The sequence below is a fragment of the Argopecten irradians genome, chromosome 3, assembly GCF_041381155.1.
Source record: "Argopecten irradians isolate NY chromosome 3, Ai_NY, whole genome shotgun sequence".
Lineage (NCBI taxonomy): Eukaryota > Metazoa > Mollusca > Bivalvia > Pectinida > Pectinidae > Argopecten > Argopecten irradians.
Genome location: NC_091136.1, coordinates 51797198 through 51824891, shown reverse-complemented (window position 1 = coordinate 51824891; position 27694 = coordinate 51797198). Strand labels below are relative to the sequence as shown.

General features: G+C 35.4%; 1 protein-coding gene across 8 annotated transcripts in view; it reads right to left on the bottom strand.

Moving 5' to 3' along the window:
- LOC138318981 (SPARC-related modular calcium-binding protein 1-like) overlaps positions 1-25563 on the bottom strand; it is a 66067-nt gene extending 40504 nt beyond the window's left edge. For 4 of the 8 annotated variants that reach the window (XM_069261844.1, XM_069261846.1, XM_069261851.1 and 1 more), the window contains exon 1: positions 24941-25562. In XM_069261844.1, the coding sequence (XP_069117945.1) occupies positions 24941-25066 (126 nt within the window). In that variant the 5' untranslated portion in view covers positions 25067-25562. Of the gene's footprint in view, positions 1-24940 lie in introns of all 8 variants that reach the window. The other 4 variants (XM_069261845.1, XM_069261847.1, XM_069261848.1 and 1 more) reach the window with 2 other exon arrangements.
- Between the last annotated feature and the right edge of the window lie 2131 nt (positions 25564-27694).

The following is a 27694-nucleotide window of genomic DNA, read 5'->3' as shown; positions in this document are numbered from 1 at the left end:
AGCGCTTTGAAAACGTGTGCCGTGAATCCTTCCCACTTGACAGTATGTGTCGCCTGCTCGTAAAATAACATTAGACAGCCCATCATAATTTGATGACGAACTGTCGTAAATGTAGCCGATTCATAATAGACGTCTGTACCTCCGTCGCTACAGTATTTAAATCATTCGGTGATGTAGAATATCTTTTAAATATTGTTTTAGCGAATGTTATCGATCGTCAGCTCGGTGATGTAGAATATCTTTTAAATATTGTTTTAGCGAATGTTATCGATCGTCAGCTCGGTGATGTAGAATATCTTTTTAATATTGTTTTAGCGAATGTTATCGATCGTCAGCTCGGTGATGTAGAATATCTTTTTAATATTGTTTTAGCGAATGTTATCGATCGTCAGCTCGGTGATGTAGAATATCTTTTTAATATTGTTTTAGCGAATGTTATCGATCGTCAGCTCGGTGATGTAGAATATCTTTTTAATATTGTTTTAGCGAATGTTATCGATCGTCAGCTCGGTGATGTAGAATATCTTTTTAATATTGTTTTAGCGAATGTTATCGATCGTCAGCTCGGTGATGTAGAATATCTTTTAAATATTGTTTTAGGCGAATGTTATCGATCGTCAGCTATACAGCTTTAAAATGTTTGACAATATATATCACATGTTCCTGTCTTATCCTATCATTATTTGGGTCCCAGTTAAATCATTGCACCGACTTCATTTATCTCCAATAGGTATTGATGACGTCTTCCATCGTGCGATATTGTCACTTTGGACTATGGCCGATTACCCTAACACAGAGAGCCCTAAAGGGGCTGTACCCTGACAGGGTAGCCATAGTATCGTGGACACGGGAGCAATATGGTCTAACAATGGTGTCACTCATCACCAACACGGTCCCACAGGTGTTCACTCTAGAATTTCAATAAAACATTTATTTACTGGACTAACGTATAACTTCTGTTCTTGTATTGAGAACTCGAACACCAGCAAGTTTTTTTTTAAGTTTCCGTAGATAATGACCATTGATATCTTAATTGTCCCACATTCCCTTTAGACAGAACATAGCTATCAGAACCGGTTATATAACACATGTATCATTGGTCTGCACATATCATGTCTTTATAAGGGGACACCTGTTGATCACGTGCTACACGTACTTTCGAGATACGCACGTGTCGTTTGTACGCCCGTTTGAAATCACTTCGGATCGTCTCTAGGTTTATCTGGGGTAAGTGTTGATTAAAGATATTATCTGTTAAGTCTGTAGTTAATACAGATAAATATTGAAGTTCCAAACAATTCGAAAATGCCAAAGGTCTTGTTTTAACAATTTAAAGCAAGCTACGTAGAGAAGCTATTAAACGTGCATCAACAAATTACGCATACATTAAACCAAAGGTTAGATTCATTAAGTATCTAAAAGATGGAACATACGATGCTTTTACAGCTTTTAAATGTTTTATTGATCGTGTTTGAATTTATTGTAATTATCTTTATGTAAAAGATGGAACATACGATGCTTTTACAGCTTTTAAATGTTTTATTGATCGTGTTTGAATTTATTGTAATTATCTTTATGTAAAATTTCCTTTGAAATTATATTCCTTGAATGTATTTATTTCAAGTTTCATAATCTTGGTAGGATATAGAGTTAATTAATATGTTTATGTCATCAAGAACCATCAATAGTGACGAAAAAAACATAACATTATCACAATTACAAAAAGACAGGTAGACACAGCTATAATCACAAATGTTTATCTCGTCAAAACAAGGGAATTATGCATTTGCACTGCAATGTTTGTGTATTAAGAAACAACATGTAAAAATTCTACACCTATGGTGGATGCCAGTGTGGACGACAAGTCGCCCAGAAACTGTTGTGTGAATCGAATGCGTCTGGCGCATGTCTGAAACTCTCGCCAAACCACGTGTAGCGTGTGACCTTACAGATGGTCTAAACCAGTGACATGTACTCCCTTGTAGCAGATGTTCTAACACGTGCACAGATTACAAAATAACCAGAGGTTAACCTTTAACTTGTCCGCTATTTGTCCTGCAGCTACTATAAACTACCCATCTGTTTTGTGTCGAATTTCTAGGAATAACCTTTGATAAATCGACTGAAATTTTCTTTCGAAAAATAGTAAAGTGCTTAGAGAATTAAGTAGAGAATTTAGAAACACGAACTTATCTTTCTTGAAAAGAAATAACAAAACGAGGAAGCAGCTGAAGTCTTTAGATTAATAAATATATTTGTTTTACTGAAGTTGATAGCTATAGGTTAAACAAACTAAACATGAACATATGTCACATTAGCATGCTCACATTTAATATTCAACCTTACAAATTTCGCTCCAGTTGCTGCAGTGATTGGACAGGTGATCAGTCTATATGAATTATCTCTGATGAGGTAACCTGTAGCGATGAATTGGCGTGTAACATGTATTCAACGACATATCGGCTTGCTGGTGTCACAAGTTGTAATATACGTGGTCAACGTAACACATCGATGTTAAATCAAATTTCGTGAAACATAGCATTTCCGTATATTTAATGAAACATTCTACGTCTATGTCTCGTGCGACAAATAACGACTGTAATGTGACGAGGTGATCAATACCAAGTGATGACAATTAAGCTTTACATATCTTCCCTCCTACCTGCTGCACAGCAGTCCGACAACCTTGCAAATTACAAACATGGCGTTTTTATAGAAACAAAATACCACTGCTGTCAACCAATAGACACTAGATGCATTCCTAAGGTAAAAAAAGGTTGTATCATAACTTATTTTGTGTTGGTATCATAGAGGTAGAATGTCTAAATTAAATCAAGTCATTGTTTCTGAACGCAGTAGGTGATCTTTGAGCAACGTTGAGGAGGGCACTGTGGAATGGCATCAAAGCAAATAATAGTACTGGCTATCCTGTAATGGTCAACAGGTCTCCTATTATAACATTTTGTAATCTCTATTGATAGCTACAACGTTGCACAATACCAATCCAAAAATATCTAAAAGTACATGACATCTTGTATCATGAGTACTCTACAGATCGTACATCAAAGAATAGCGACCAATCCATCCTGAAAATGGCAACATAAATACGACTTATTGAATTAGTCTGAACCTTCATAGCTCGACACTGGATACATTTATTATGATTTCGCGATAAGTTCTACCATATTTGCATAAGATTACAGAATTAAATACAGTAAACCAATGCTTTTGTAGCAAACGTTAAAGTTATAAGAGCGCCGCTCTCTGCGCGGCCGAAGACCGCGTAGAGCGAAGCTCTACTAATCATAACACGTGTGAGATCATATAGATTCAAATACATTCCAGTACCTCTTGGACTTTGAAATCGTGTCCCGCGGGAAAAGTCTCGCGCCTCCATGCAGGCAGCCATGTTTTAATTCTCGTTATCAACACGACGAGATTTGAAATTTTCTCATAGACAAAGCGTGTCATCTGGATCCACTTTGAAATTACTGTAAGTGGTTTTAGATAACTACACAAAGACAAGAACGACACAATAAATGTACTGGTCAAAATGGTATACTGTCTGTGTGTTGTCAAGCGCACGGCACCGCCAACCGTGACGTCAGGAAGCTTGGTGCCAAAGATGACGGCACATATTCCCGCGTATTTTTGATACATGGCATGTTGCCAAGTTTTCCGCCTTTGAGAGATTCCAGTGGAATATTTCTTTCTTACCTGTAGTGTATATGACGAATATCAATATATATTGCTAAACACAAAATATCCATCAATAGTGTTGAAGAATAGTATTTAATAAAAACCAATTATCGGAATACAAATTTAAACAGTTTTAATGTCGTTCTAAGGTTATTATCCTAAATATATTCACATTTTTACACGTAGCTGCGTTCTTCTGAGGCCTTGCCTTAAATTCATATAATTTCATGCGAATTTCACTGTAACGATTTGTCGCTTAAACATTTTATATCTGAACATTGTCATGTAACTTGATGATGTAGCTCCCCAAAAGCATATGTTGTCCTTTTAGAGAGCCGAAATCTAGGATCATATATTGCTGGTTTTGAATAAAGCGCCTTCAATTACCGCCATGTTCAGTACCTTCGAGTTTTGTTGGAATTCCGATTCGTATCACGTGACTGACGTCGACACGACCTGCACGTGGTGAGCGAGACATTTTACTTCTGGCTAATATGCGCAAATCATGTTTGTATATGTCCACAGCGTGAGTATTTGAAACATCTTATTCACACATCGCCGTAAAACATTGTGTGTTTCAAAGATTTTAATGTGCGAGCATTATTTTCTTTGTAGATTTAGTCTGGTGTAGTCGACCACATTTTTTGTTTATGAAAATCTCCTGGTTTCACAACTCTCGTGTTACCTCGAGATTGTCGCGACGATGTTTGGAAGACTTCGGAACGATTCGGCATCTTTCGAGCCTATTTTTCTCGTGTACACGATAAAAAGATTTTTACTTTTTTTTATTATAAATACTTCCAGTGTTGCAACTTTATAAAAAAAGTGGTAAAATGGTAAAATTAAAGAGTTTAAACCTTAGACAGACGACGAAAAATGTGTTTAACACTTAAACAGTTTTCACTATGACAAAAAGAGCGAAAGTTATAGACCACACAACAATGGACAAAACACCATATTTGATTTAGAGCCGTAAGAATTACTCAACACATCTCAATAAAAATCTAACGATATGTATCTGTTAATGAAATATAAACATGTCTGAAGTGGTGTCCATTCAATATAGGAAGGACATGATCTTGAAAAAATTGTATCCAGTAGGAATAATAGTATCTTAAAAGATAACGTTTGAAGAAAGAAAATTTGTTCAATAATGCACTCTTATACTTTGGCAAACATTAAGCATATTTAGGGTTATTTCCATGAAAAACAAAGCTAGCACACAAAATTGATATATTAGTAACAGTGTTGTAATCAACGTAGCAATGTGATTACTTTATAACGGATGCAATAACGGACAAAAGGTAGAATCTTCTATAGTCCTTTATACAGACTACATTTGTATTCAGTGGTGACAGTGGACGATGACGTGCATTATTCCGCTTCCTTCAAACTAAATACCTAAAAAGGTCTTCTAACCATCAAGACACAAAAATGTCACAACTAAAAAGGAAGAGCTAGCCAAGATTTCAATAATAAATGATGTTATAGGAAGACCAGCACTCAAACTGAATAAAATTATAAGGAAAACGAGAACAATCGTACCTAATCGTTTAAAGCTAAATGTGATCATAAATACTGCGAATGATAATTATGAACTAAAACTATTACTCTATGCCACCATGCATAATTAAGGTGTACTAAAGTTATTCAAAGTGGCGCTGACTAATTGGAATTCGAAATATTGGACCAAGAACTGATGACGTGGTTAGACCAGAGATCACAACTTTGGTCAATCTTATGAATGTGACTTTTCAACATATGACGCGAACGTCAAGTACTTGACGCCAAAAGCATTTGGGGGCCACTGAACACCGTAAATAATACAGATGGTACATTAAATATTAGTCTCCTACAAGGCTAAAAAGGACTGCATTGGTAAATATGTCGTGCCAAAAGTTAGTCGGGTAGTTATAGAGGTGTTCGCACACATCACACACCGTTCTTAAGATACCAAATACCTGTTACACATTAAGAAGGTAACAGGTGAGATATATGTGATATATTCTGTTTTACCAACACTATCGGTGTTTACTGTGGGGCAAAGGTAATCAGATGGGTACATATTAAATACACAATAAAAACCTGTTAAGCGTACAGCCTATTTTACTACGGAGGTCGGGTAGTGTAATTATAATGAGACGTTTTACTACAGGTAGTTTGTCTCCGGCCTTGAATATGATACACCCCCAGTAGCTACAATCGTCGTATCTAGTAACGCTCTCGTCATCGTAGGGCAGTCCTTCTGAGATGTATGGGTTTTGTCCCCATGGGTCCTCGGTGTACGAATGACTTACAACCTATGGGGTTATAATGAAACTAAATACGTTTAATTAGATTGTACGGCCAGGTATGGATGTCATTCATACAATCTCGTGGACGTTTTAATTTGTGCATGCTTTAATTGTAGAAATCTAAGGAATCTCTCCCCCTCAAATAGACACTATGATGTCAGTCATGCACAAAGGTCACCGTTACGTGTTTATTTTCGGCATGCTTATAATGTGAACTATCGGTAAATGTCTAAGCCTCGATAAGATAAATATATTAGCATTCAAAATCAGTCTGGTTGAACAAGACAATTTTACGAGTGTGGTTAAATATTTCAAAATTCATCAGGTATTAAATGATGATGTAAATCGTTAATCTGTTCTCAATAAACTATAGCTCATTCAGACAGAAATTCATCTCGTACTAACAATGTTAAGGGGAATTTGCAATGTAGGATCATCCAAGTGAGATCGCGTCCTTGGTATCGAGGCGTCACATCTGGCATTCCCCATCATTCATTAAGTGTATAACTCTAAAATTTGTGTCTGTCATAGTAAAACGACACTTAAAATAACATTATTATTACAATTAATATTTTATTTTTTCACGGATTAATCATTTTGGTATTACATATGGACTGCTCAACGCACTAAACGCATCTTTTAGTCAATGACAAAACGTAGTAGAGATTAATTACTTGTGGCAGAAATTGCTCTGTCATTATTTCTTCCTTGAAATGCACGTGTAAATCAGTGCACGGTCGCCAAACCTTTCCAGATTCTTACTGAGCAGACAAGCAGTGGTGACACATGTTTTACGTTAGGTTAGGGCGATGATATTCACACAAAAACCGCTATTAAAGCAGACTTCCTCGTATGACAAACACAAATAGACACGTCCCGACCTACAAATGTTCGTTTTGTATTGCGTGACACGGTCACATGTCAACGTTAACAGATAGTGGCATTTAAAATAATTAAACACTTTGTGGTAGATAGTTGTTGTAGATAAGACAGGTTTGACAGAGCGCCACATGGGGCCGCGTGGCCTTCTTGTTACCAAACAAGGCCTCTTCACACCTTCTGAGCCAGACAAACACTAGATTGCGTAACAAGTCTATTGTGATACCCGCGTAAGCGTGTGACAGGGTGGTGCCGTCTCACAGTAGGAATTCAGGTAAAAAAAACGTTGTGTTTTGACCTGTAACAGCATGCTGGTGAGACAATCATGTCGCATACCTATGCTGTATTGTGACAGATGTTTAAGAGACAGGTACGTGAGTAAATGGACTATGTTAACCAACAAGATTGATCTTAACAGCAATATACTGCATGTGGCCTTCTCGATCTGTTTAGCATAATAAAACGCTTTTTTGTCATTTCATGGTGCTTTGATTTAAATTCATAATCGCTAGACTTTAGTTTGAATATATAAAATATAAATTCTTGTTTAAAACAGTAGAATGTGAACGAAAACATTACAATTTGAATTTTGCATTGAGGGAAACGATCAAAGGGAAGTAAGGAATGAGGAATAAATCAATAGTTCATGTATTGAAACCAAGAATAAATTAACCAGATTGCATGCACAAATACAACGTTATAGATATATATCGGATGTAAAACGTTACAATGACTTAAGAACGGTAAAAATCTTTAAAAGACGAACACATTCATGACATCAATTGCAATAGAGAAATATACGAAGTCTTCTTTTAAACTCGGTCTATGTGTGGCGATACAAGATTTATCACATTTGACCTTGCAAAATTTAGCAAATCTACCATCTGAAATTAGATCCTATGTGACACACGATATTGCATTTTGCCGCCTTATCGTGACAACTTCGCACATTTCTATTGCCATGTTCCCTTATCAAAATGTAATGCAGTTATCCCCTGCATACCACGGTAGGTAAAGTGAAAGGTATGTATCAGAAAGCCGACCGCTGGGTGTAATTCTACCCAACCAGGACACCACTTACAGCGTTGCCTTCCTCAGTGGCAAGGATGTAACCTGAAATATCAGGTTACATTGATGATTTTATGCACATTCATGTCGTACACTTTTTTCTCGTTTGTTAACATGTTTGCTTCATTTAATAGAGAATTCTTTAACTTCAGCTACTAATCTCAGGTACCTGTTACTTTACTGACAGTATATACGCACAGAAATGACTTGGAAACCAATATACATATATAATACTAATAAAAATCAGTTGAACCGTCTCTGTCACACACAATTAATACACCTGTCAATCCAATTGAAAGGTTCCTAGATAAACCATTTGTAACTGAAGAAGCGTATTTTAAGCATAAAGTCATCCTGAAGTAAATGTTGTCGCTGTATCTTCAGACAAACCTTGGTTCGTTGCTGATTTTGTCCCTCTATCTCCAGACGAATCTGTATGTACCTTTTTTCCTGCACCTACAGAACTTTGCAATCTAAGCTGCAGTGAATTGCATCCTCTAATCTTCCATCAGACGTGTTTTCTTTGCCGAAGTGTAATTCGTCGTTGCCACCACAGACAAGGGGGCGTCTTGTACGACTCTAGAGTGTATGACCAGGGCCGGGGTCTTCAGAATTAACATAATATGGCAGTTATCGGGGGAAGCAGCTCAAACCTAACAATGAGCTGAACTATAAAACCCACTCTACAAGCATTAAAATTTACAAAGTATAAAATGACTGTAGACTGCTTCAGCGATAGAAACAGTTAATCCGCGGAACAAAATCCTCATCAACGTTTTAATATGCGTCCGCATCCCCCAGAATCTGAATTATATATTCATTACTGCAGTATATTGTGCATAAAATAATAGTATACGTCACGCCCATCACAAGATAACGTCTGTATTGTCCTGTAGATATGCATTCTATCCGAATGAAAGCAAGTGGATTACTCCTGGGTGTTAAGGGATATTTCGTTCAGCAACAAGACGAGGAAACGAGAGAATTTGATATGAAACCATCTCCAGTTTCAAATATCTTCATATCATATTTGCAGTCAGCTTATGATATGATCAGAATGGTTTTTTGCCTTTATAATGATATTTTTATACATTAAAAGTAAAATGAGTTGGGAATCAATGGCAGCATTATTGCGGAGCGTCCATAAATGCATACCTTTCCTCCAGGTTAACTAGGACGTGAATGGATGGCATCAGACCTAGGTATCATCTCACATTTTACTATCATAATCTTTTATGCAACAGCGGCTGGCTGCAAGGTTAAGGCCACGACAAAAAATGGACCCATATGTGTATTGCTGTACAAAAATGTCGGTATATGCCCATTAATGGTAACTTCAGGCACGGCATTATTTTGTCCCATGAACCGCTTATAATACCTGATAATGCACTGAACAAGAGGTGGAACGGCTAACATGGTAATGTGTATGTAATGCACATACATTCTGTCTACAACATTTAGAAGAAGAATTCGATCACAAAGTATAAGAATGTCTTTTGAATAGATGCACTAATTTACATTACATTAGGAAATATTCTCCATGCTGATTCAAAGCCGTAGCTGATATCAAACATACCGTGTACGTCACAAAGACTTGATGGCAGGTGATGACATGCAGACATTTTAATGCAGTTTGGTTTGACTTGTGTAACTTTACGATATGTCAAAGTTAGGCAATACCAACCAAGGCGAACTCGTTACAATGTCATATTGCTCTTAATGAAGACGACAGTCTCATCATGACTGACATGGTATGGGGATAGGAATGTAAGTTCATTTACACAGACGGATGTCTACAGCAGAATTACCTCATTGTTTATCACAGTCCTGTGAGAGGTAGGCCTTGTCGTATAGACAAAACAACTATGTACCGTGTATGACATTCTCAAACTTGGTATCATCATTAATGAGAAAAAATAATTCTCTCGCACAGGTAGCATCAATTACAGTAGCATGGTCACTTCAGGACAATGATTGTCTTTTGTTGTAAAATGTATTGCCTTCATCAGCTCACTCATCTTTTTTTCTCTCAATTTCCTTGAAAGGGTGCAGAGAAGTTGCCTGTTCGCCGTCATAATTAGTTACATAATTCATTTTCTCTGACTTTAATAATAATAAGGGCACTATTTGTGCAATCACAGTGCTATGCTATACCTAGATATCCTTAGCCTACCACTAGAAAAAAAAACCCAGAAAAACACGTTTTTGTCTATGTCGTCAATTGACCGGCAAAGTCATTCAAATTACCTCAAATAAACTCTAAATCAACATGTTATCTGTGCCTAGTTTGGAAATAAATTTGGTAAAGTATGTGAAAAAAACCAAAAGGAAGTATCATCATGGAAATCTGCAGCAATATTCAATTCAATATATTATAAACGACAAACAAACAAAACAAACGGAGAAAAACTGAAGTAGATTTACTTAACATATTATAAGTTCCAGAAGTCGGCCTGTACTATTAGAATCGCTGTGTAATTGTGCACTTACGTCAACTTGTACCGGAATTCGGTTTGATTATCCTGAATTACTGTGTAATACTCTTGTTGTAAATACGATAGGGTGAAAGTGTCGTAACACCCACAACCGTACACAAAACGTAGATAGCTTACATTTCTCTATGACTTTTAAACATGCAAAATAAAAAGGAGATAATTAGTTTTGTCCACAGAAGTTTTGGTCGGCTGTGTCTCGAGTCGACGGTTTAATTGATATGTATAGCTATGTATTTCTTTTGCACTCAAACAAGCTGAATTACATAACATGGATTTTTATAATTTTAAACCAGAACAAATTAATATATTTCAAAATAATGTCTTAATGTTTTTAGGAGAGGAGAATAATAAGCATTTGTGTTTAGAGTGGTCCCATTGCTGTATACCTGTGTTTAAATGTCAGAATTATAGTTTTCTTTAAGTAGTTCACCAGGTTCGAACGCCAGCAATACTGACTCGGTGTTACTCACACCACCAGGTCTATACAACGTTAGTTGTCAAGTGATATATAGGCATTGCTTGTAAATCACAATGACAAATTGCTGACCTATTAATATCATAATTACACTTAAATAATTATCAGACACCAAATTGACAGAAAAGGATAAAAAATATCTCGAACGGGTTAGTCTTCAAAACTTAACATCTTAATCATAAGAATAAAATTTCCTATACCGCATGTTATTAAAATACAAACAATAATGCATTTATGATCTAAGGCGTTTGACAGCAGCCGGATTTCCGTATATCCGAACTGATACTTGTCGTTGTCACTAGTTAATGGACAGAATGTCAATCACTCTTTACAGGGCGTGAAAATAAGCTCTATCATGCAACATGCATTTAACATTGATTAACATAATAGCTTTGGCAACAATGGTCATCTTAAAAAAAAATCACAAAATAATAATATATAAGAAAAAAAAATAAAATAAAGACATTCAACAACAACCAATTCTTTCAACTGCCATTCTGCCATTTATTCTTGAAAATTTCGAGTTCAAAGTCCAAAGTCAAAGAAAAATTCATTTCTGCGAACGAATTACTTAAAATGAATGGTACTTTAAGAAAAATTTTAATGTAGGCTAATCTTCGTGCATAAGTTTTAAAGCACCCACAAACGAAAGTTAGTTGACGAATAAATCAATATCACATCTACAAATAGTTGCTAATACGGAAAATGGTAGATTTGACCGAAGTTAAAAATTTTCTTAAACAACGGTTTGTGTAATTTTAAACATCTAAGGCACCCACTATGTTGGTGGTCTGTTTTTTCATTCAGCAAGATAATGGCATAAATTTATTACTGATAAAATTGTGCATGTCGTTCAACGAGTTTTGGGTATGTCTGTATGCCGATTTTTAACATTTCCTTTAGTGTAAACAGAGCCCAATCATTTTAGCCGACGAACCTTTACTGCTTGTGAACGCCGGGAAAATAAATCAGGTTTCTGTCATGAAAATATACTCGATGCAACGAAATAATTATAATTTTCAATTGTGCTTGAGTTGTTTATGAGCATCCTTTTTGTTAAGGTTTCCTGCTTACACAAGGTGAAATCGAGACCATCATATTTACATATTTATATACACACGGATAACATCAAGAACATTTAAATCGGCCCGCGAAATAGCATTTCTTCATTAATGTAAATATGTGAAAATGAAATTTTCAAGGGGTAATGTAGGAACAAAAGTCCTCAAACCACAAGGGGTATATTATACTATTATAGGGGTAGGCCAGGTAGGAAATCAACACTCTAGATACCTGACAGCACATCCGAGTGACAATGCATAAGTTCATTGGAAGTATACTTGAAAGGGATTGGACGTGCTTGAGCTGGAAACACAGCTGTAGAATAAATACAACACCTGTTACTAGATCCAACAGGTAAAAATACTGCAACGATCTCATCAAGACTTAAGTACCTAATTTTTATCACTGAGTTGTGCCGTCGATGACATTTATATCACTTGTAAAGCCCCAGTTGGTCGTTTGGATTATAGGAAGGGGTTTTCAACTCAATCAACCAATACCAACTATTTAAACCTCAATACATTATCACTTATTGGTGTATGTGCTTAACAAAACGGCTTCAACTTAAGAAAGAAAAATCAAATTTACCAGGAACAACTTTACAATAGAAACTTCTTATCAAGACGACCCTCGAAATCTCTGCCAAGTGAGGGTGCTATGTTTAGGCTTAAACGTGTGAGAAAAGAAATATTTTGTGTGAATTAGTAGATGTTCTGTTGGCTTATATCCACCCAAGACCCGCAGTACAATGGAAACTCACCGGTAGTCAGCAGGTATACCCAAACATGAAAGACAAACTTTACCGCTAACCGGGATTAACTATAAAGCCATCTACTTTACTTAATCGTCTATAAAATCGTCTGATCTGTGATATACACGTGTACACTGAGGCCAACTTTGTTGTGTCTAGCACCTTTAAAGCTCTATGTATAGAGGGAACAAATATTTGACCATGGATTTGGAAAATAAAGTAATCATTTTGTGTCAAAAATGTACAAAATATCAGTCATAGATTTATAATATAACCTTTACTAAATACAATTTAATCCTTTCATGCTTATTGTACAATACGGTTCTTAATTAAACTGTTCACAGCGATTGCTTTATCAACGACATACATAAAAAATAACAGCAAAAATGCTAAAACCTATTTACATGTAAGTTAACATTAGTATGACAGTAGCACCAAAGCTAGTGTCCTTGAATTATATTTTGTGAAATATACAGATGAGCGCCCACACCGCAGCATATCTGCCTGCCGTATTAATAACTATACTTTTAAATAAATCCCCATAAATTCCATGAAAGCATGTACCTACACAATAGGTGTTACATTTGACATTCCTTGTGTAATTTATTCGTGCAATGTAAAATAAATCCGGATTAATTTAGGACGTACGTGTTGGCGGTATACATTATACATCATCGTCAAAGTCGCCAACTTCGCATTCATATTCCAAACGTATTGCACCTAACAATATGAGCCTCAGTCGTGTGCTATGTAATTGAAGTATGCCACACTCAGAAAAAATCGTACTAAATTTATCTCAATGTAAGAACGCCCTGCCTATAAATGTTAATGTCCCGCTAGCATTGTGAACCAATCATTTCATACAACTTTGATTGGATATTTACAATAATAACCTTGACCTTGATGTTCTGTTTCGATTGTGTAATAGACAAAATAGTGGGGTTATCCGGTCCTTTTATAAGCGTTTAAACTACACTGACGAGGACACTCTCAAGCCAAAAAGGCGCTTCATTTCGACCTTTAAACCTACACATACCAATGCAACTCCACCCTATTACGCCATCGATTGTAATATATATTTCCGTGATGTCAGAATAACACGTCGCTTCTGGCTATGAATAGGCTTAATTAAACTTGACCCCACTGACCAGACACATCATTTAAACAATACTGTCTGTACGCCTTGGTGATCTAAGGGTGGGGGAGTCTCTGAAGTCATCTAAAGTCTGAAGGTCACCTAACAGGACATAGAGAATTGCATTGTTAATGGATAGATGGTATTGTAAATCCGGGCTGCATCTGGTATATATCACAGAGGGATTAAACTAGACAATTTTCCATAAAAAGTAGCTGTCTGTTGAAATACTATTTTCTTAATACATTGAATACTGAAAAACAAGACATAGCGATGATAGCCAATGCGAATTTTCTATAATAATTAAATATAAGAAAGAAGGATGGAAGGAGTAAAAAGGTCAATTCAGGACACCAAAGATTTCAGAAATGGAATCGGGTGAGCAATGTAACGCCTACAGAACCTATATGTAAATTCCTTGATGTTTGGACGATGAGAGTTGTACACATAACCACTACAGATTCACAAACGGCGCTAACAACAAGGTAAACACAGCCACACAAGATGGTTTCAAGAGATAAACTTGTCCCATCCCTGTCTCTCGGCCATGTGTCCCAGGTATCGTTCGGCCCTCATCTTATCCTATTCCTATCAATACAGGCATCATCTACATTGCACCTTATCAAACCCTTATAAATACAAGAAGTTTTTCGTTCTTTCGCAGCACATCATATCTGCCATACATTCCCACGTATCTGTAAATCCCCTTGCTCTTACCGAGATATTTAAGTACTCGCCCATACCTAGATAGATTTGATCATCCCCTAACCCACCGAACCCGATGTCCAATTACCCACAAATGCGATTATGTGACCCAAATTATTACATTGAAACATAAGGGAGAAAATGTCTAGTACGATTGGTGATGGTGGCTATTCCACATGATATTCTGCTTAATTGATCCTTTACGGAGAGGTATTAAGGACAAAATGAAGTGCCCCGTGATTGCAATGTAAACCAATTTTCTTTTCTTAAGCTGAGACAGCAAACAACTGAAGCTTCTAGACCGATAAAAGTGACGGTAGTCGTGTCGAATTACGTCTTGTACTTGGACTTAGGATTCAAATATTTGCGTTTTCCACCCCGGTGTTTGACTGCCAGGTTGTAAACTATGCACGGAATGCGATACACGGATAGACACCATGGAAAGCTGGGGGCGTGCACTACGTGTGGCAGTACCTTAATATAACAGGTCTATATATACTCACCCTTTACATATATAGTCATGACCTAATAATACTAGTAGTAATTCCCTTATATAGACTTTAGAAGTATTGCACCATCTTCTTTTACGAGCCCAATGAAATCATAACAGCGAACTCATATTCGGTTTTTTTTCACAGCTTGTTAACTTGTTTTAAATCCAGGAAATCTTAGTTTCCTACATAGGTTTGCAATTATACCTTACTTTAAAGATTTCGATGTTTATTTTGTTATCACTATTGAATTCTGGTTTTCTTGACAATGGTCGTCGATGAAGTAGAACTTTTTCTTGCGGAACGCTTTAGACTTGAAAGAGTTTATATGGAAAAAACCAATCGTAGTTCTTGGCCATCCAGTTTATTTGCTTTCGCTTTCTTTGTGGTTTTCTTTCATTTGTAAAGGAAATTGAAAATTGCAAGGCTATTAAACCAAACTTCCCTGTCCCGTTTTATACCACATCTTGACACATTTTTTCGGAGCTCTTTGAGGCAGACATGTTACAATATCTTCCGATACTTCATTGAAAATCATTAAGATGCATTGTCATACTACGTAATCATATGTTTAGTTGGTTGATGACCATATCGGATTACCCTTATAGTGACATTTTGCGTCCATTTTGAACGCGAACGTTCTACCATCTCCACTGGAGCCACACCTTGTGCTCACGGGCACAAGCCATAAGTGGTGTCGTCAGCGTGTAACCTGACTCGGACCGATCGTCCTCGTTCGTTGAACACGCCATCTGTATTGGATGTTGAGGCTAATGCATGCCAACCCAACATGTCAGAAATATAAGATCTTTTTTTCGGACTTGCATCGTAACACTCACTCTCTTGGCAATTATCATTTGTAAACGAATAGTTGAAGTTATGATTTTCTTTATTTTTCAGCTTCACAGTAAAATTGGGTATGGATGACTTTTTGCATTTGGAAGGCTAATTTTGCTTGTATTTGTTGTCCTTTCCTATTCATTTATCACCGTGTTTATTAGTGTTATCTTTTTTCTGTGTTTGTTGTCTTCTTTTAAGTGTAATGCTAAATTTGCTTACCCTTGTTACTATCTAACGTTTATCACCCCCTGTGAGTTTTACTTTCGTGTGTCGTCCCGGCCACCACTATATGACCACGATGTTCTCTGGGCATTAGACGGAACATCACGCGTACATAATATACCAATTATGACTACAGAGTACTGACGTATAAGGGAGAGCCAGCGTGTCAGAGGAACAAGTATTGTCTCATGTGGAATCAGTCAGATAGTTCAAACATATTTCTCCTTAGACCATCAGAATATCGAATATATAAAACGATTACCATAACACGACTGTAACCGTTTGCACAATGCCCCGGATGTCATCCTCGATACTACAGGGGATACGTTTACTCTCTAATAGTAAAGCTGCCTACGAACCGACGTGGAAATGTTGTCAAAGCTGTACTTTTATACATGAAAGATCGTTGACATATTCAATTAAAGTTTTTATAAAGACATGCAGCCCCTGTCAAAAAATTGTCATTTATTACATATTTATTTTACCACCGAACTGTCAAATGACATCTGTTCGACAGCTGGTAACTCATAACTGTAATATACATAAAATGCGGAAAAGGCGAATAGGGCTCCTTTTTAAGAATAAAATGGATGTTTTATAATGATATATCATGCAATGTAAAATTATAATAAAATGCAAATCTAATTTCAAATAATTGAAATAGACTCCGCTGAAGGTAGAATACTGAGGAATGGGGATGACCATCTGTTGTAACAGCGCCGATATAGTGGTAAGGGTAGAAGAAAATAAATGGTGTATGTTTGCCTCACAGCATGCCTGTTTATGTCATGGGCAAAGCGATAAAAGTAACAGCTCCTTTTATATTAAATGCAATCTGTGAAGAACACAGATTTTAGTTGAAATTTCTCATAAGTTTTGAAGTATAATGTAGACTAAATTAACTGTGTAATGAATGGCTGTCATCGCCTGAATCACTTCCGTGGTACAACAAAGGCCAGACTCAGTTTAATGGGCAGAAAATTACTCCATTCCTGACGAAAATTTATAATAAATTATAGACCTTTCGACTTCTTATACTTCTGCAAAATGCTGGTATACTACACGGTACTTATCCTAGATTAATGGCAGGCCGTATCAAATATAGGACGTTTTGTATGAAATCGCAGTCCTGCATTGAATCGGGACAGGAAATGACAAAGAAAAAAAAACAAAAACCTAAATTTATCCAAAATTTATCTGTGATAATATTGTAATAATATTGATATCATGATTCTACATATTTGAAGCTTCACGTTAGACATGCGCACTGTAGACTGTGACACAAACCATGCGTTTGTCGGGTAGTTCTGTAAGCTTCGCATTGACCTTTTAAACTATGAAAACTTGGCGAAGAATTCTACAAAATACCACATACATCTTGGGCGTCTGGCGTTCTCAGAACCATACACTAATGTGCGAATATATAATTTAATATCTTGTATATGATCAAATTTATTGTCGGGCCACCGTGTATAGGAGAGAATAGGGAGATAAATCATATCGACTGTAGAGTACTGGAATGTTGGTAGAGCATGACGGGTCTTCTAAAGTTGTGGTTATTATTTTTCACTTTCAAACAACTCAAGAACAAAAATATTTAAGCATTGATGTCACTATTTTTTAATTTTATCGGAATATGAAAAAAAAAATGTTTGCAAACTGTGTGAATCCGCGTAGCGGATTCTCACAAAAGTTTGCAAACATTTTTTTTTCATACCCCGATAAAATAAAAAAATAGTGACATCAATACTTTTAGTTAATTTTATACTCTATTTGATAAAATGAAGTATGTTTAAATGTAACATTTTAGTGGTTTTTCAAAAGATTCTTTTTTTCCGAATCAATACGCAACGTCAATGTCTTTATTGTGACGTCACGATAACGTCGGGGTTTCGCGCCATCCTCGGATTTTTTTTCATAGTGGTATGCAAAAGAAATATTGGCCAATCAGAAAGCCAGATTTGGTATGAAAACAAAGAAAAAATAATTATTCAAAGTTAAATTCAAAATTACATTGATATGATAGCGAATATACAGCATTGAATACTATAAGGAAATGTTTTTCATTTTTTTTAATCTGTTCATATCGAGTGTAAATGTTGAATGTGCTTCAAAAACAAATCCATTTCTCCGTAACTACTAATGAGTCATTGAATACCTTTCCCTATAATAATTTAGTTAAACGATAGTATTTGTCGACAACGTTAAGTAAACATCATATGTACAGTATAATCGTTAAGATGCATGTGTCCATTATAGCGCTCGCCTTAAATTGTCCGAGACTGGCAGTGTCTACTTTTCCTTTTTACATTAAAATTCAAAGAAAACATAGAGTACATTTTCTAAGCTGTTAAAAAGCTTCTGTAAATACATCCCCATTGGAATGTTTATCTTGAAGCATTAATCGCAGTATTATTATAATCATAATTAGCAGTAATTCTGACAAAGCAAAGATATATTGAGCCATGTTAACATGCATCCATTTAGAGTATAATAAGATATGCACACTAAAACGACCTTATCCTCTAGAGTGATCTAAAGCCATTTTATCAAGAATTTATGTATTCTTATAAATGCACTAATAAACCCTCTATAACGATAATTTACTGACATGTATTTATTGCATAATGCCTTGAGTACACTTCGAATAACGACCACCTTGTGTCTACAGTAACACTGTGGGGTATGGTGCTACATCGTTTGCTGAAGTGCTGTGATGTCAGACAACCACTAGGCTAATCAAGTGAGTTATGCGTTGGCGATTTCTCTTCCGGCATTAACACGTTTTGGCAATCACCAATACAAGGTAATTATATCATATAATCAGCGAGCAGACAATCCAATCACTTCATTTTAAAGCGAAATACAGACGACATAAAACAGACATTTTAATTGCATAATTAACCTTAACTAGTTTGTACCTTTTATCTCTGCACAGAACAGATATTGCTGTCAGATTTTCGAAGGATAAAAACATCCCACGGATATTCTTCAGCGTTTCAGAAAAACACGATGAATGTAGTTTTGTCTGTAATCTGTATATAACATCTTAGTTTTTCTGATTTCTGGATGAAAGAATATTAACCTCCCGGTAATGAAAATACAGCAAACACGTGTGTTTCACTGTAAAATATTGTAGGCTGGAATTGAACAGAACCCATGGTTAAAGGTTTAATACTTCAAAGACATCCGTTTTGTAGTTAAACGTATTGGCAACGCTTTATGGCTGCCGCTTAAATTACAAAATGCTGTAAGCACTTGAAATGAAAGTTGATGAAGGGAAGCTTCAGATCTTGCGATAAATTATAATTAAAGAGCTTATCTCTTGTTATCAGTTTATCTGAAATTGCTATCTCCCCATCCCGGACAGATGTTCGCGTAGTGTGAAGTCCTTTGCTTGTTTCCTTTTGTCGCATAGATCATACCTGCTCCCTCCCTTTCTTGTCATCAAAAACTGCAGATTCATCGCCATTCCCATCTAATCTTGATCATCAACACGATAATCGAAAAGATATATGAAAACTATTTCTCATTTTAAACACCGACGATAAAATGACAACTCACATCAAACAACATTTTTTATTGATATAAAATACAAATGAGAAAGATCCGTCATTTTAAGCGCGTATAAATGTTAAAATGGTATTTCAAGACTTCTCAAAAAAGAAACCTGCGTGTTGTAGTTGATGAATGAGAGATAGAGAAGTCTGTTCAATTTACTGGGATATTTACCTTACTAATTGCAGGTGCATGCTTAATTCAAGGGTAATTAACAAGAGCCTTACAAATCACAAATGGACACTATCTTATCAGATATATAAACATTCTTAAAATGCTTCTTATAGGTAATAATTGTTTAATTGCTTCATAAACACGGCACATTACATATGGAATTAAGAAGAATACAATCTTGATGGTAACAAGCATTTTCATTGGCTTGAAATTCTATTTTATCAACTCAATACGTAAAGCATGATTGTAACGTGGCCCCTGATTGGTTGATACAACCGTATAACCTTCAGAGATAGTAATGCAGGGGCATTGGATAAAAAATGATACCATATCATCATGAAGCATATTTCATTAAAACAACCCTTAAATGATATTATAAGAATAAGGCTATTAGGAGTTTATCAAACAAACTCCGTGACGCGAGTGTGCTGGTAAAATAATGTGGTCATTGTAAAATACCATAAGGATAATTTAAGTCACCAATATGATTATATATGTAAATATTTGTATTGCAAAAACTAAAATGTCTTTAGAATTTTCGTTTAACATGATCATGTCTACAAGGTTTAATAGATAAATTATCTAATGCAACGCTAAAACATAGAATAATTTATCGCGAATATTCTACATGATTTCATGAATTTAAACGTGCGTCAAAGTATCTCAGATTTCAACACAATACAAAAAAAAAAACAAATTGGTGTCCCTACTTAAATGCTAAAAATGATAATAAATGCTGGTCCTTAAATAAACATTCATATAATTATCGATACAATCAGAAGCTTCTCAACGGAAAGCGTCTTCCGCTCAATTGATAGTACTCAAATTATAATGATAAGTCGAAGTCTGATTTACTGACGATAGTATGCCATTCATATAGGATAGGGGTAAGTTAGTGGCATGCTAGCTTTAAAAGAACAGAAAAAAATCTATCCTGAGACATTTCTAAATAATCAACTTGCTAAACGTCTGGCAACTACCCTATCACTATCATAAAACAGTAGTCACTATGCGCGGTGGGGTGTGGTGAGCGCACATGGCACATACAGTTTGTTGTGTGGAAAGACAAGAGGCTGAGAAGGGGGTGTCTCACGCAATTATCCTCAAACTGATAAACATGTACAAGTGCCAGGTAAAGCACGTGCTTCAAAAGTACAAGGACTTTTTTCACCAACACGAGATAGGGTGTGACAACTTTCTCATAAATCAGTATGGTAAACGTCTGTTTGACTAGCTCGTCTCAATGTAGGTGTCTAATTGTCCAGCTATATCGTCCCTGAATTATGCATATCTTATCTATCTTTGAATATACACGAAAATGTCTAGTTTTCCCGTCTGCCTATCAGTTTGTCTCTTTTCTCTGTCGGTGTTGTCTAATGTGGTTTTGTTTTCTGTCTGTCTGCATGTTTGGTTTGTTTCGTATTTCCGTCTGTAATTTTTTTCTCTTTGTATTGTCGTTATTTCTCTATTTCTGTCAGTCGGTCTGTTCGCCTGTCTACTAGCTCGAAGTTTGTATGCTGTTTGTGGTCTCTTCACAATTATACAAGCCCCTATGGTAACAAGTCAAATCTTATGAGGGCGAACAAAGATTGCATCCATCATGGGTTTCTCGTTTGTTGCGTCATCATAAAGAATCTAAATTTATCACAACAGTAAAGAGATATGCACGAATGCATGTTAGAGCATTTATACTGGTAATGTACAAGTCAGATGCTATTACACTGTTATAATGTATTTGATTTTATAGACTAAAGATGTTGATGCTTTATATTACCAGTATTCCTTATATCTTACTAGCAACATGCTAGAACGAATATACGTACCCGGCCTACTATACCTTTCGACCGGGTACGAATTGGTCCCTATGTGTCGTAGTGGAGCACTGCCTCCGAAAATCACTCGGGCATAGTTTTCTATACTTTTTTGTAGGTTTCCAATTATTTTATGCATATACATGCATTTACATATTATTTTTGTCCAAAACAAACATAACTACCATTCTTAATATCTACCGTACCGCTCACAAGACGTCAAATTCACAATTTGTGGACTTGACGTATAAATTCCCTTCAGAAAGACCTTCATATGTATTATACATAGATACATAGATTTATTCTGACAACATACATGTTAACATGTACAGGATTTTTTATAATCCTATAATAGTCAGCTCTTAGAAATTCCCGGATTATGTAAAAAAAGATAATGCCTCGATGAGAATTTTATATTTTATGTGGTTCAGTTTTATTGCCTAGTAGGTAAGCGATATCAAACGTTTTATAATGGTTTGCATAATCATTACTTTGCTCCATTAGCAGTAATAGGCACCAATTGTAGTTCTAAAGACGACACCATTTTCTGTCAAAAAGTCTTTTGAGCTACAATATTGCAGCCAGCAACATGTATATTAGAAACATTTGTTCATATGCATTATTCTAAAAAAAACACCTAGCTTTGCGTTGTAATACTACTTACCAGATAATTTGACCTGGTTTCATCATCATATGACTGTTATTATCAACATTGGTGCATATAAATGTTTGTTGTTTAACGTTAATTTCAGCTACAAATGATGCATTATTTTATTTTATTTGGAACAATTATGTTTTTGTTTTAAATGAAATGGGAATGTCCACTCGCGCTCTTTATTTCCTTATTTAAACTGCTTATGATCACCAAACTATCATTTTGGATCAGATTTTTGCTTATTTCGACAATTGTATGTACATAGTGTCAACATTTAATTTTGTGTTTAATTCCAGGTTACACGAGTAACACATCAGAGGGACGACCTGTGTCTGACAGGTGTATGAACGAGTATGGCTCAGGGATCAGGGCCGGTCAAAGGTCGGCAAAGCAGACTCGTACACCTGCTGTTCAGACGTATAATAGGTTATATAACAACTCACATACAGCACTAGGGCATTAGTCAGTGAAACAGGTCATGTTTTATTGTTTTAGGACAAAAGAAAGTTTGCTTCCCATTACATTGTATCTAAAACAATTTAAATCACTCGATTATTGGAATTCTGAATAAGCGCTGTTTTTTCTCTCGTAAATTTAATACCGAATGCCTATTTGGTTTACTTCGTCATAAGAAGGAATCAAATGTAATCGTTTTTTCTTAAAATCAAACCTGACGCTACCAGACTATTAAAATTATAAACGTAAGCACACGAGACTATGCCTGTGATACGAGTGCTTCTTCTCTGCTCTCTAACATATGTCTACCGTGTGTATTGTAGTGGTAGGCCAGTACCTGTGTTAGACAGGCATTGTTTATAAACGTGAACCACTGTACTCACTACATTGACTCATAGACGAGGAGAGAATCATACGATGTCCCGTAACACGTACATTCCGCGCGTTTTATATCGTTTATATTACCCAGGAAGAATCTATTCATTTATTTATAAATATTTTATAAAAATAAAAATATAAAAACTTTTTAAAATACAATTTTGTACAGATATCAAATAGAGTTCATATCAGTCCTTTCTGTAAGTGTGCATATCATGCTATATTTTTAAAATCATTAACTTTGTTTTTAAATATTAATATGATGAGATTTTGCTGTAACATTTCATTCCGTGAACCAATGTGATTTAAAGCTGGAGTTTTGTTTTACCCATCCCCTCGTTTTCCCCAACATTTTTGCCATAGAAATATTAAAAGCCTAAATAGCATAAAATATTTCGATTATGATATCCGTTAAAGAATATAATATAGAGTATTGCAAGGTGTGCTTATTGTAACTTAATGCACGTTAAGTTGTTTGGGTTTTTTTCGCAATTAAAAATCTTGTAATAGATGATTAAGCACTGTATTCGAGTAATTTGGCGAAGCTGTGTAAGGATAAAAAGCTATAGACGTATTTCACTATATGAACACCATTTAAAGAGATTGTGAACTGTGATTCAGTATCTAGAAAAATGTAATAACACTTTCATAAAAAGTGTGAAATAGAGGTATTTAAAAAATACATTGTACCCATACGAAACAAAATCTTACTTCTAACGTTTTTAATGTCACGTTATTAACATGTAATTGGATACATCGTATTAAGAAGCAAATCAACAGGCTTTACCTATTAATATCATATAATTCCTGTACATTATCTCCAACGACGTATAATAACTATGATTAGATGGCTGTGTAATATCACCTACATCATCATTGTAATTCCATCCCTATTACATGTACCTGTTTCTCGTCCTCCAAAGGACGTAAAACTGTAAGTTAATTCTAGTCTTTGTGTGTGACTTTTAAGTAACTTTATGCACTTTTTATATTTCTAGCCTTCAGTTAATATGTATGTCTTTAATGCAACCAGTTGTAATTTTTGTCTCGAATTACCTGCACCAGATATAGAAGAAAAGAATTACAAATTACAATGCGCACCCAGAAAAATATCCACCGGTAATAGAAATCAAACAAAGGATTATGTACTGTATGTTTTTTTTATAAAGTTTAGAAGTACTCCATAATTTCTTCGTGCACAGTAAACGATCACTACACTACAAGTGTGGTTTCGTTAATGAAATGTGAATAGTAAATTTCCAGAATGAATGGAATGCATTTGGCATGTGATAAGATAAAAAACCGACATATATATATAATTATGTAATCGATGAATTATAATTACAAAAGGATAACGCAAACGATATTAAGAAATCGGAAATACAAAAACGATATCATCAATGGATGTCTATAATGAAGTACAAAATTAACATATATCAATCAATGGAATTTATATAACGTTATTACATCAACTTAACAGCTAAAACTTAATTAGAAGAGATATGTAGACAATAATGCATAAAAAATAATGCATAAAGAGAAATTGGATATATTAAAGTTTTAATGAATTTAAACGACGTTAGAAATAGATTCATCGATTGATGTAAATGTAAACCTACATTTACGAAAGGGATAGATCTAGTAATGAAATTAGTAAACAACAATAATAAATATGGATACAACAAATGAGGTATGTAGTAACATAAAATAAAAAGACAAAACAATGTATTTGGTATAGGTCATATACTGAAATACATCGTTATTATAAAACGAATGCATGTAATTGACTTACCTTTCCTGTTTCTTGAATCTCCGATACAGAAAGAGTAGATTCAGACAAAGTAATACTATGACAAACTAAGACAATCACCACACTCCACAATACCGTAGTAAATCCATGTCGATACATCGGGGACATTGTTAAGTGACAAACGGTCCTGGACACTGGAACGGCAGCAAGTCCTCCTCCTCAGAATCACAAAATCATCCGTACATCATAATGGAAGCTTGGACAATACAACCGATTCTGACCGCAACATGGCTATTCCTTTTATCCCAATTCATTCTTAATCGGTTCTGTACTGATACACGCAGTATAACTTCCGTTTAGTAAACGTTAATAATAGTATTTATATGGTTTGTTATTCTTTGAGCTTTAAAATGTGATAAATTTTATCGTTGTCATTCTATGATATTGTTGATATATTGATAACATCGCTACATGGTAAATCGTGCTGCTAATAATCCATTGACGCTCCACACCAGTACACAGCTGACGGGCTCTGGCATTTATCGTCCGTTTTAATACTAATCCAATGAGTACGAGCAGACGATTCGCCGTGTGCCGTGTGTGATCCTCGTGGTAATACTGGCCCACTATACGCCGTATATATTACAAACTCATCCGACCAACACCACGTGTATTAATATAACAGCTAGATAAACATTTATATTTATATCTTATATATATATATAAATCACAGATATAGGTGTCACGTGACCATTCACCCGATAACACAATTCTTCTTTCCATATAACAATATAACCATCTGGTACAAATCAAACACAATACACGTGTTTTCTCTACTTTTCCGGCATTTCGTCTATCGTTTGTGCTCCGTTTTCTATTTGTCCTCTTATTAGTGCTATGCTGTTGGATCAAAATTGTTTACATATCAAATCCTGTAAAGCCGGTTATGATTTCTAAAGAAATGGTAATTGTCTAAAGGCGATAGGGAATTACAATTGTGTAGGTCCTACGCTAATCAACTGCAACATTACGCCAACTGGTTTTGATATGGATTTGGTGAAAGTGTTATAATTCCTCTTCACGGTATAGAAGTTAACACCCCTTGGTCTTTGTTACACGGTACTGGGAACGCTAATTATTACAACCACTAATCGCCTACACATTAACATGTTACACGGAACTGGGAACGCTAATTATTACAACCACTAATCGCCTACACATTAACATGTTACACGGATCTGGGAACGCTAATTATTACAACCACTAATCGCCTACACATTAACATGTTACACGGATCTGGGAACGCTAATTATTACAACCACTAATCGCCTACACATTAACATGTTACACGGATCTGGGAACGCTAATTATTACAACCACTAATCGCCTACACATTAACATGTTACACGGATCTGGGAACGCTAATTATTACAACCACTAATCGCCTACACATTAACATGTTACACGGATCTGGGAACGCTAATTATTACAACCACTAATCGCCTACACATTAACATGTTACACGGATCTGGGAACGCTAATTATTACAACCACTAATCGCCTACACATTAACATGTTACACGGAACTGGGAACGCTAATTATTACAACCACTAATCGCCTACACATTAACATGTTACACGGATCTGGGAACGCTAATTATTACAACCACTAATCGCCTACACATTAACATGTTACACGGATCTGGGAACGCTAATTATTACAACCACTAATCGCCTACACATTAACATGTTACACGGATCTGGGAACGCTAATTATTACAACCACTAATCGCCTACACATTTAACATGTTACACGGATCTGGGAACGCTAATTATTACAACCACTAATCGCCTACACATTAACATGTTACACGATCATTTACACTTACAACTCAAAGAACCCCATTTGACAGAAAAAGGCATTCACACCATGATTTTACCTTTTGGATCACAATGGATGTAATTTAGATATGAAATAAGTCGATAAACGAAAATAAATAAAAACATAAATAAATAGGAATTTTGTAAAATGAGTTCAACAATTTAATTAGCTCCTTCCACCTAAACTTTTTCTTTCATTACATTTTACGTAGCCATAAGTGGATCTAAGATTACATTTATCACATAAGTATTAATTGTGGAAATAAAGACAAAACTTTCAATAGACGAATTCAGGCTCGGATGTGATGTTTCCGGCTACCGAGGCAATAATGCAACGTCATGTTTTGATTATGACATCATTATTACATGTGATGTCACAAATATGTTATCATAAGTGTGTCTTGCAATGTGAACTGGCCAGTTGTATGTGATAAATATCTTTCTACCACAATACGTCGTGTAATTCCACTCTCAGGCCGCTGGGTGTTGGATAACTAAATTGATATTCCACTAGTGGAATAACACCTTCCTGTCTTTTGATTGGTCGAGATTTTAAACTTTGACCTGAACTACTTTAATTGTCATTGTCACGTCACAGATTGTTGACGTCATCAATTATCGTATATCTACACTTGCTAGGTTTGGTCACTATACGCTAATACTAGCCGATTTTGTTTACCATAACTGCATGGTAACATTGAACTTTGAACTTGCGTAAGGAAATGTTCTGTGCAACGTAAAAGGACTACTTTTTTAAAAAAGAAACACATGGCTTTGTTTACATTTTGACGCAACATTACGTGTATATTGTTGTTTTTCATAGAATTTTGGAAAAATGTAAACGATATATACATGTTTTATATTTATATATGATTCAAACAATTTTTAAATTAACAATTGTATAAAGAAACGGAA